Source organism: Phodopus roborovskii, unplaced genomic scaffold, assembly GCF_943737965.1.
Source record: "Phodopus roborovskii unplaced genomic scaffold, PHOROB, whole genome shotgun sequence".
NCBI classification, from domain to species: domain Eukaryota; kingdom Metazoa; phylum Chordata; class Mammalia; order Rodentia; family Cricetidae; genus Phodopus; species Phodopus roborovskii.
In genome coordinates, this window is record NW_026125178.1 from 102,449 (window position 1) to 114,733 (window position 12,285).

At 38.5% G+C, this 12,285-nt stretch overlaps 1 protein-coding gene across 1 annotated transcript in view; it reads right to left on the bottom strand.

Moving 5' to 3' along the window:
• Positions 1-1,918: 1,918 nt before the first annotated feature.
• Positions 1,919-12,285, bottom strand: part of LOC127226523 (sorbin and SH3 domain-containing protein 2-like) — a 76,724-nt gene continuing 66,357 nt past the window's right edge. The window contains 3 exon segments of the mRNA XM_051190632.1: positions 1,919-4,119; positions 5,910-6,016; positions 9,516-9,565. Coding sequence (XP_051046589.1) covers positions 4,058-4,119; positions 5,910-6,016; positions 9,516-9,565 — 219 coding nt within the window. The 3' untranslated portion in view covers positions 1,919-4,057.

Sequence of the window (12,285 nt, forward strand, 5' to 3'; positions counted from 1 at the left end):
GGCTGCCATAGCTGAGTGTCTGGATTGTGAAGGGAGAAGAGTGGATGAGTAGAGATAGTTAATTCTGACTGCATCGTTTAATCAGTGATGTGCTTATCACCAAGTTTGGATAATACAGAAGGCAGCATACAGGCTTGGGAGAGAGATACACCAGGCCCCTGAATACAAGTTCTCCCACAGGCCAGCACACTTCACCATAACAAAGAAGCCATGGAGCCTCTTGAAGCTCTCACTTCCTCATCTGTAGAGGGGGCACAACACAGACTTCCCTCCTAGTTTCACTGTGAGGATAAGGGCATAGACCATGGTAGGAATGCCTTGGTGTGTAGCACCCACTTAACTTTTGTTTCTCTCTGGTCACTTTTCAGATCTGTGGCTAACGATTAGCATCGGTCACACAATTTCACAAGCTAATTTCTGTAAAGGGACAGACAGCACTTGAGTTAGTGGAACTAGAGGGAAAACAGAGTTTCACATACACATTTACAAAGAGAAAACCCATTTCTGCCATTTTTCACTGATGAAGGTAAGAATGTGAGCATACAAATGATGGATAATTTTCTTCTAATACAACATAAAAAGGAAATAAAGGGATTTGGGGGGAATGACATTTCATTTAATTAAAGTTAGGGGTCATATCATCAAATTGATGGCAGCTGTTCTCTGTATAAACCATTCTTAGCTGGTAGGATATCCAATACCAGATAGTAGACTGAATTTGTTCCATAAGCAAATCCCTTCTGTGGGACATTCTATTTCTAAGGCCAATCTCTACCCAGGCTCTGGCCCTCATTATTAGTGAGAAGTAAATTATTTGAAAACATAATTGATATATAAACAATCCTTAAAGAATTACCATCTGGAGAGGAGGCTGAAAAATCCTTCAAGTGAATGGACTCTTGAGATGTTGCTAGAGTAGTTAATTTTTTGAAACTAGATGATTCTCTAAATAATATCCTCCTTTGTGGCCTAAATCTGGAAAAGAGTGGGAAGAAATTATCAGGCCACACAAACTGACCACCTACAAAGAGAGGTCAGGCAGTAAGTAGATATGAAAGCATGTGGCCACGTAAACAGATTCTTCCAGCTTTTGAGCAAGTAAGAAAAGGACCACCTGCTTCCAGGGATGATGCACATTTGGTCCATAGATAACAGCATCCCTTCCTGTTAGTCTTCCAACGACCTGGATGGACAGACTCAGATGTATAGACTTAAGTGACTGACCAGTGCTCAGGAGAAAATAGGACTGCAAAAGTCCTGGGAGTTTAGTCTTCCCACAAGGGAGCACAACTCAGTGGAGAGCTAGAGATAGTCAGAAATTACCCAGTGGAATAGAGGAGACCCGAGTGGCTGTTGAGTCAATAAGTCTTGTTTAAGAACTGAGGACTATGAGAAGACCAGGTTTCTGAATATTTGACAGATATAAATGTGGGTTAAGATAGATGGATGAAGAAGGTACTAAGGTAATATTAGAAAGAACCCAAGTACTAGTGTAAATCTTTGTTATCACTGTGACAGAAAGACATGATCCCTCTGCAGCAGCAGTTTTGAAATTCACTCAGAGACCAATGATGGTAAAGTTCTTTAGGAGAAGTCCTTAAAAGTTCCAAGATGGATGCTCACAACTTATAATGTTTGCAATTAGCTTTTTCTTGTAAATAGCCAGGTTTGAGGCACAATGTTTGCAATTAGCTTTTTCTTGTAAATAGCCAGGTTTGAGGCAGGGATATTTTGAGACATCACTTTGGCTGAGGAGCAAGCAGTATTTAAGAGGAGTTAGCAAGTGGTCTATGGTGGTAGTTTTTTGTTTTTTAAAACTCTTCTCCATTTCTCCATTTGTATGTCAAGAGAACATAGACCCAATGTTTCAACTTATTTTTAACTAATACCTTGAACTAAAACACAGAGTTTGCATAAATGCCAAAAAAGTAGAAGTACTTTCAAGCAAAATTTATTAAGTATCGACTCAAGAAAAACACAGTGACCTTTGCTAGTAAGAATTCAAAGTCAATGACCTGAAAGCCAGGTGTGAATATTTTTTTCCTTTTAAAATCAGATACAGAGAGTAGAAACAGCAAAATTTCTTCAATATAACGGGCAACAGAGTTGAAGATTTGTTTTCACAAATGATATGAAAAAGTAGTGTTCATTCATCAGCAAAGCTGCATGTGGCTGACTGACTTCCAATCCCAAATTTTTCTAATAGAAAGCTGGCTGTGAACTGGACAGTAAAGTGGGTTTCTCAAAAGTATTTTTATTCTTCCCCTTAATGATGTTCCTCTGTAGCCAGATTTATGTGCATTTTAGATTGGTTACAAAGATCTTTTCAATTCATAGAATTTTGTGTAGATACTATCTTCCAGGTTCATACTAGCCTGTGAGCTGTCAAGATACCCTAAAGGGCGATCTGCTGAAAGAATTAAAACTCAGCTTAAGTGCAGGATAAAGATCAAATTGGGAAATTCCCATTTCCTAAACAAGTTAATAGTCTGTACAAAAAAAAAAAAAAAAAAGCATATGTACAAAATGCTAGAGTCTATGGTCTATGTTGTGGGAGATCAAGCATTGCCCACTGGAGGAAAGCCATAAAAAGTTTTGTCTATAAGGTGCTAAAGATTCAAAGACAAACAGGTCTTAAGCAAATTCATTTGAAATACAAAGCTAAGTATCAGGATATGTGGAACGCAGGCACTGTGAATACATTAAATCTTTCAGGTTTGTTATCATTTTGTACAGTTGTTTGGGGGCAGAAAATACAACCTGAATGATTTAACCATTATATCTAAAAGTGCCTAATTTATTATTTCTAGGAAGTATGTTACATACACCAGAAAAATCAGGCTCAACATATATATTCCTGTCTACAAACGGAGTCAGGATTCTGGGTTCCATAGAAGAAAAATAATTGTTGTAGTAAAAATAATTGTATTGATCATAATCCTTGCTAATGCCAGCAACACTCAGGATGCTCCTGAAGTACTCTATAAAATAATATGGTAATCTTTTACATTTCCATAAAATGTACAACACAGCATGTGATTTATATGTCCTTATACAATCGAATGTGTAAGTGTACACACAGTGAAACTTACCTATGGGTATTACTTTCATTTCTTTGCCCCTCTTACTAACACTGCTTTTAAGTTTTAACAGATAAATAAACACTAAGAGCTCTTTGTCCATGATGCTGATGATTATATTTTAATATAAAACAGCAATGCAAATTTACAACACGATTTGTCCTGCAGTGTGGCTAAAACTTCATGATAGTCATGGTAGTGACCAAGGGATCTTAATCACTCACTGTTTGCACTTTTAATAAGTACACACAAAAAATGAACAGGAAAAACCTCCTATGTGAAAACTTAATGCAATTAACAAAAATCACACCCATCCCAATTAACTTTTCTATTCACTCTAGATTTTATGATCACTGTGCATAAAACAATATATGAGAAGTGCAGGCAAATAACAGCTGAAGTATAGTTGTCATATAGTGTAAACCAGGGCACTAGGCAAACTCGTGAAAGGGAAATATACTGCCAAGCTGAGGGTGAAAATGCAAATCATAGCATTTCAGAAAACAGTCTTCTGGCTTCCTGAGGACAGAACACCTTCCAGAGAGGTGGGAATACAGCCTTGAGACCAGAAAGCTTCCTGGAGAGTCTTTCTTTTTCTCCCTTCCTTCCTTCCTTCCCTCCTTCCTTCCTTCTTTCCTTCCTTCCTTCTTTCCTTCCTTCCTTCCTCCCTCCCTTCCTATCTTTCTTTCTTTCCTTCTGCTTTAACTATTCCACTTTTTAAAATTATGACAACTTTCATTCTGATTCTATGCCACAACATTTCAAAGAAGGAAACTGCATTTATGCGAGTATAAGTTTGCCACATTTCCCTGAAGCTCCCAGCGGTAGTCGCTGCTGGTGATCTGGTGGCAGCAGGTGGAGATGGCAATGGCCTATTGGAAACCGTAAGGCATGACAGCGACAGGCCTGCTGGGATGTTTCAGATGAGTTCTGCATATGTGTTGTTGAAATGTGGAGTAAATAAGGAGGAAGGTGATTCACAGCCTCTTGACATAGTTTCCGGGAAAGGTACCAAAGAATTTGGTTCTTCTTGAGGTTCCTGAAAACAGAAGCAATAAATGAAAAGGTGTGTAAGAGCAATGAAATGTCAGGTACTATGTCTGCCTGAAGACTTTCTGTCTGCAAGGGTTCACCGAGGGAGCAAGCCCTAAATAGTTCGGGAAGGAATATAGAAAACTCATTGATGACAATAGAAAGAGAAAGCAGGCAATTTAAGTGCCCTGCCTGATGTTGTCATCATTTCATTTGCATAAGAGATAGATATTCACCACATGGAGCTAAATGGGGAAGTCCAGCCTCCCAGTCTAGAATGAAAGACAATTGTGCAGAGAGCTGGGTGGTAGGACTCAGATCACCATGATGCCAAACAAGGAATAGGAGATACCTGTGAGGCTTGCAGTGGGACATGATAACTGATGAGTAAGGGATACACATAAGAGTAAGGGTTGGTTCAGGAGCAGGAAGCCTCCTCTGCAGCGCCACATGGCCACTCCATGGTACACTGCCAATGTCACAAATATAATCTCATGCTCAGTGCTACCTCACTCACTAAAAAAGCACTGTTATGCTTCTTAACAAAATACAGAATTCTGAACAATCTAAACAATTTTATATTTTTAAAAAGCAGAAGACCAGCTACTACTTGTGTGGTGGGTGGAATGGAGTTATTGAGAATGGTTTCTAACATGGGCAGTTACACCAAGTACACGCATGGCTTTTCTCATGGTCCCCTTTGGTTTCATAGCCACAATTCTCTAGATGCTTTCTCCAAAGTCCATCTAAAATGTTATTTTGTGTTTTAGTGTAGGGCCTCTGAAATTTCACTTTGCATTAACATTCTATAATTTATTGGTTTGTTTATAACCCCGAAAGCCATATGTGTAAACCTCTTCTCACCTTTATATGGGGATTAATAGAAATAATAGAGTCTAAGGAATGTGTCTGCCTATCTGGCTTCAGTTCCTTCAATATCTACTCCTGGCCAAGTGTAGAGGAAGATTGCATTCCCACACTTTTTTTTTTTTAAATTCTATGTGTATGGGTGTTTTGTCTGAATGCATGCTTATGCTCCACATGGTGGTTATGATGGTCAGAAAGGTTGTCAGATGCCTCTGTAACTGTAGTTATAGACAGTTAGTGGAACCCAGGTCATCTTAACTCTTTCCACCTTCCCCAGTCCTCCCCACACCTCTCCTTGTCACCTCTTTCCTTGGTGTCTGCCTGAATCCTTTTGTCTACCAACATTTCCTCGGAGGACCTCATGTTGTCTCCTCTGTCTTATCTTCTTGCTCATCTCTTCCTCCCCCTCTCTTTCTGTGTTGGGGACTGGACAGCTGAGCAGAGAGGGTGTTAAATATACTTTAAGATGGTAGATCTGGGTTTGCCTTTGAAGTGGCAACGAAGGTAGTTCTCCCTTCAGCTAACTGAATCTGAGGAGGATCCCTAGACTTTTATGGTTGTCTACATGGGTCCTAGCAAATGGGCTAGCTTCCCTTCCATCTTGCTCCCCATCAAATGACATTTGATGGCTAATATTCCCCATCAAACAGAGTAAAGGCATTTCACACCTGGGAACATTTGGTGTGTTTTTGTAATTGTTACTGTGACATCACAGCCATTGCTAGTTGGTGCTATTTAAAGACATTTTCCTGATTGGGTTGAAATAAAATTAGCAGAAAAATCACATATACTCATATCAATACATGTTACACTTTATTAAAATGCAATGGCTTTGGGATAGATAGTACAGCATGAATTCAAAGAGAGCTGGACTCTTTGTGAGCCATGCAAGTGAGCAAATTTAAACAAACTGAATAAATGAGCACATACCCACGAACCATCCATCATCACACTTCTCCATCACATCAACGACGTCACTTTCTCTGAGTTCCAGCTCATCTTCATTCCTAGGAGTATAGTTATACAGAGCCTGAAACCTTAAACAGGACAAATGGGTATATTTAATTTACTTCATATCTTCATGAAGTTATAGAAGTTAGTATAACACTCATTTCAGTCAAACATTTCTATTATTAATATGCTGTGTTAGGAATGTTAAGTCTTTGCTAAACACTTAAAGTCAACGGAAACATTCAGATTCTAACGGGAATCACTCTAATAACATTTCAAAACCTACAGTGAAAAATATTCATGGAAGATTACAATATTTATGAGTTAGGCAATAGCATTTTGATTTTTGTAGGCTAGACCTGCATTAATATTGTCTAGATATATAACGTTTGTCATTTAGGTGCTACAAAACAGTATAAAATAAATGGTATTTGTATTGTGCAGCCCATTAAGAGGGATTACAGAGTTAGGTAGCTATAACCATAAATAATGGAGGCTTGCAAGTGGAATTCCAAATGGTTCTAAATTGAGTTGTACAAAATATTTCACAATATACATTTTATAAATGATACAGGAATTATTACAAAAGGAAACCTTTTAAAGATGAGCTTTACACTAGGAATCAGGATTTGAAATGTGAAGACTTCATGCAATTCACCTATGACCTTGAACCATGGCCATCCTTGACCTGACCTAACTAGAGGATCATACACATTTAAAAAAAGTGTCTGGTAAAAAACTGTACTTGAGTTAAAAGTCTCCTTTGAAATAATCACTGGGCGAAAGAATTACTGAAAGAATGTAACCATTTTTTCTTGTCTGAACTCTTTGATAGAGAGATGGTGACATTGATCTGTAGTGTGTTTGAATATTAACTATTTGACATTGACTTTTATTACTATTAAAATCTGTGGTTACTAACATAGATAAGCACTTGGGAAAGTAAAGACTGACATTTTAGAGGCTAAGAAGCCCAAGAAGAATTTGATATGCAGTTGATGGTAATTTTTCATGATAGCACTTATCTGTCACTGGTATAATCATAGGATTAAAAGGTTGGAAAAATTTTTCCATTGCTTTTTATAACTGTCATATAATTGTACTAATGTAAGAAAACATTAACAACATTCTGGGGGCTCTTTGGATTTATTTTAGGCCACCATTAAAAAGTGGGTAATACTGAATTCTACTTTGGAACAAGAAGGTTTTATTTCTAATTACTTTATCAAGACAGAAAAACACATTTTGGTAGAACATTCTGGTACTTGAATTCAAACAGTGTGCTATAAATGTGCCACAATTTCACTGGCTCCCTCTCTGTTCTTGAATGTCTCCTGATCATAGGATACAGATAAAGTTGGCTTCAGGGAGTTGTAGGAAAGAGCTTTGCCTTTCTGTTAAAACCATCATCTTCCCAAGCTTGGCACCCAACCCCGAAATCCCCACATTAGAGATTTCTTTTCTAGTTAGTAATAGTCCCTTCTAGTGGGCAATTTTAGCCATTAATATTCTTTGCACCCACTGCAGTCTTCTGAGGTTGGGAGAGGTTTCAGCTTCTGGTCATGGATAGAAACAGACCCAGACCCTAGAAGAGGTGGCAAGTAAGACTGGCAGAGGCCACCTCACTAGGAGCCAGCCTTAGGAGAAGAAGAAAACCATTTTGTTATTTGTGTGTTGGTTCGCAACTGAGGCTGTTGGCAATAGAAATGGGATTTCCACAAGGCTACTTGTCCCTTCTCGAGCTTGAGAGACACGGTCATCCCTGGTTGCTATGCTGATGGATATACTGTGCAGTTGCTCTGAGCTTCTCAGTCTCTAGCCTTACTAGGGCATAACTCCAACCACTTACAGGCCACAAACTCCAGATGCTTGAAGACTCTGAGGGTCCTCAGAGCTAACAAACTAGGACTGGCATAGACTCCCAGCTCATTTTTATATAATGAAAGCCAAGTACACCTGTCAGAATTTATTTGCCATAGTGGTTTAATTAGATCACACACACAAAAGATTTTATGGAAATATAAACAAAACATCCTGGAAATACTTCTACCTCTGCTGGTTCTCAAAATCAGTGTTGTATGACAGGAACTGTGGCCCAATTAAATAAATAAAATAAATAAAAAAAATAAATGCTGCTTTGACATATGTTGGTGAAATGATGGTGGTAGTGGGGTCAAGACTGCCTCAAAAATAAATTTGTCATTTAAGAAATGCTGAGTCACACTCAAATCTATAGCCTGCACCTTAGATTGTCCCTAAACTGAACCATAGCAGCATGGCTTAGGTTTCTACTTTTGGTTCACAAAATATTTTTCTAAATGTATATGATGAGATAACCTTCCATAATCCCTCTAATTAAGGCAGCAATGAAACATAAATTTGAAAGAGTAGGATCTAAAGCAAGGCTTGAAAGTGCATTTCCCTACCCATGGGCTCTGCGATGTTACAATAGCCCAATGACAACAGCTGCCTATGACACAACCAAGTACAACAGAACACAACTTGTTGGTATGCCCCGAATGCTGTTTACTAGAAGATGCTAGCAATGCCATCACTCTCATCAGCTCTGGAGTGCATGTGTGTGTGTGTGTATGTGTGTGTATTATAATCCTATCATTGTTTGCACATGTAAAATAGCAACAGAAGCTGTTGGTGCTGAAAACACCATTTCTATACCATGGCCTGCCCACAAAAGAGCAGGTCAGCAGGTTTCTCACCAAGAGAGCAGAGCTGGGGCAGAAGGCCCAGCTGATGCACAGGGAAGGGCTAAGGACTCTGGGTGTGGCTTCCACAGGTCTCTTTTGACTCAGCATAGGCAAGAGCCAGTAGGAAGTGGGTAATTTCTGAGTATTGTAAACTGGGCCAGAGAAAGAAAAATGGGTCTCTTAAAGGCAATGTGTATATATGGAGAGGGGAATTTGGAAGGAACATTTTAAAAGGCTCATTTTCCATGTGGTGGAAATTATGTCATGTATCTGAACAGTAGGGAGTGCTTTAATACTGCTATCTTCAAAAGACATTTTGAAGCATGGGTTATAATTTTGCAAATATACTAAGAAGGTAGAAATTAGGCATACCTTTGAAGTGTTCAAATAGGTTGAAAAACGTTAGGGCATGGGTTGTCTGTCATTAAAGTTGTGGTTACCAGTTACATAGCCAGTGGACTAAGAGACAGATTTATCAATTGTAGGAGTTACTACAATGTTGGAAGGTTTCCCTTTGTTATTTATTCATTTTATGTTTTGTTTGCATGTATGTATTTGTGTCCTATACGTGTCTGGAACCCATAAAGGCTAGGAGAGGCTGTTGGGTCTCCTGGAACTGTGAGCCTCCACATGGATGCTGAGAATTGAACTTAGGTCCCTTGGAAGAGTAGCCAGTGCTCTTAACCATGGAGCCATCTCTCCTTAGAGCATTAATGCCTGATCTCATCGACAGAGCAGAACGGTGTGATTTCTTGTGTTGGATTCCTCATGTTCACTGTTTTATCCCTCTCACAAAGTCCTACTGTGCTCTGTCAGGTACACCTGTTGTCCATTTTTTGTGGGTAGATGTAAGTCTTAGATTTAGAAGAGGAGTACTTACGGTTCCCCCCCACCTTGAATGTTGTCATGGGTGAACACTGTGCGATGAGGCTGAAATGAAATGATTTTCAATGTCACCAGTGTATCGTTAAAAGGCAATTTGGGTAATAGCATGATACTTTTCTTGACATTTAATATTTCCTGCTGTAAAAAACCAAGAGGAAGGAAAACGATCCACCAAATAGAGGGTTTCTGTACGCTTAATAATTAAAGTATTTTGAAGGGGTGCTTTCAATCAGAATACCCAAGGTTCAAACTTTTGAACACATCCACAATCTGGTTGCTTTAAGGGAAAGTTGAGTCCCATTGATTTTTCCAAGGTCAGGAATATGGTAAGGAGGACATTGAATCACAGGGGCAGGAAGGCTGGTCCCCTTCATTCAACATCATCTCCAGCCTCTCTCTCAAACAAGAGGAAGCCACATCTAGCAATAGCCACATTCTCTCCAAGCTTTTCCTTCACAGACAACATTGGCACACATGGTACAGATGAAAAGGTCAGTAGCCAGACATCCCATGCTGCATTTGAATTTCAATTCTCTGCTCTCAATGGGGGTAAGGGTTGGGGGAGGGACGCACATGCAGTTTTCAAAAGGGAAGACAGAGAACTTTAAGAAGACTGCAACGGACAATTTCCAGGTAACATATAATGCTTTACCTTAGAAGAGAAATATTGGTAGAAATCCCCAGTGCACTCAACTCTCAAAAGAGTTTCCTTTCTTTTTAAACTAAGCATCAAGACCAGTATCTGTAATAGATACTTATAATATTGGAAATGACGAGCCTTAGCATCCTGCATAGCCACACAAATACTTCAGAGAATGAAATTGAACACATTGGTTGAATATGGAAACTCAGTGTGATTTACATTGATCATCTACATGTTATGTTCTCAGGAAATCGATGCATTCGACCCATTCCCACTTCAATAATTTTCTGCTAAATGACAGCTACCTGCTGACAAGTCTCAGAGCTGGGCTCCAATGACAACAGAATTTAGTTGTCTTTAGGGCCGTGTCTTCAGAGTCAGAATCAGAGCTTGGATACATATAATTATTAACAATCTTCATAACCTAGAAAGATTCCCCCTGAAATTGTTCATAGAAACTTCTGGTCCAAGGATGGACAGGGAGCCCTGAGGTTCCCTTTAGAATGAATCTGTTGATCAGGCCCCTCCCTAAATTTATCTCCCATCTCTAATCCACATTGTCTGTGTAGAGCAGATTAACTATCATCACTACTAAAACTTGAAGCTTTAAGTCTATTAATTGGTAGCATTTATTAACAGTATTCCTAGAGGTTTTTTTTCAACATCTACACACAGAATACATAAATTTAAACCTAAAGAGCATTACTGGCAACATTGATGATTTCTTCCTATAAATCGGTATAAAATTCCTAATGGTATTTAAAATTACAAAGTGACATTATTACATACAAAATATTCAAAGGATAAATTACAATAATTTTAAGGATAATGAAGACTAAGATGGGTATGGTGACAGAGGCAGGCAGGCATGTCTTAGTGAGTTTAAGGCCAGCCTAGGAGAACTACAAAAATAAAAATAAAAAAATAATAATAATGAAGAACAATCCGTCCTCTAGGCATTTTTTGAGATTCTTAATTATAGAAGTTATTAATAAGTTTAAATATATGATGAAGCAAGTACATCCATATGTATATGTTACATTTCCAGTTCCTTTCTAATTCCCTATTAAGTTAAAAATTGAATACCACTTTAAACCACCCTGTTAGTTAACATAAAGCAACTACAATTTGAAGGTTATAGTCCATTATTTAATATTATCATCAGAATCTTACTTAGTGCCTTTGATTCTCCAGCCTCCAAAATTATTTAAACAAATTATCTCTTTGACAGTTAGGAAAGCTGGGGTGCAACTCAAAGTGTGGGGGGTCACTTAATTCCTAGAGGTGTGAGCCAGCAATTTCCTGGCTTTTAATCATCTTTCAAAACATGTCTTTCTCCTTGCTTTATACCCTCTAAACCTTGCTCTCCTTTTCCCTCCTGAATCATCAGTTTCCCACACAATATTCACATTCTCAGGCCAGAATATAATCCTTTTATTACAAGAAGTTATATATCTGATAAAATTGTGACTTTTGAAAACATTTCAAAGCCCACCCTTTTTTAAAAAACAGGAATCATCCTCAGATGAACTGATAAGTAGTGGCCTGTTTCTGAGGATCTTTGTATAATCTCAGTATTGGAGTTAATATGTTTTACAAGGTCTTGGCTGTTTGGGGCACTGTCTGCTATTGATCTTGGGCATTCAATTTCAGCTCAAATTCCTCATCCTAACATCAGAGCGTGAGATAAAAGCGAATCTTGCCCCCTCATGGAGCCCATAAAGCGATAGTTATTTCATCTGCTAGCTTTCCTTTGCCATGTAAAGATTCCTCTCCTTAAACTTACACACAAAGTAGTCAGGAAATTACCTCTTATTATGCGTCTTAGTCTTGTGAAAACTACAGTGGCTGGTGACAATTCAACCTTACTTTGCACATTAGTTAAACCCTAAACCTAAAGACATTGGATGGTTTACTATGGCAAATGACAAAAAGGGGTGGTGGAACAATTTTGATTAGCCCCATATTGAATGAAGTATTATGATGGACTAGATGAACTAACTTGGTTAAAGTCAGCATCTGTATTTTGTCCTTAGTAAGGATGGCTGTGGTTCCTGTGGTTATTAAAGCAAAGTGCTTCCAAATGCTAGCTTTGTGACTATGTCTGCACTCCATTGCCACC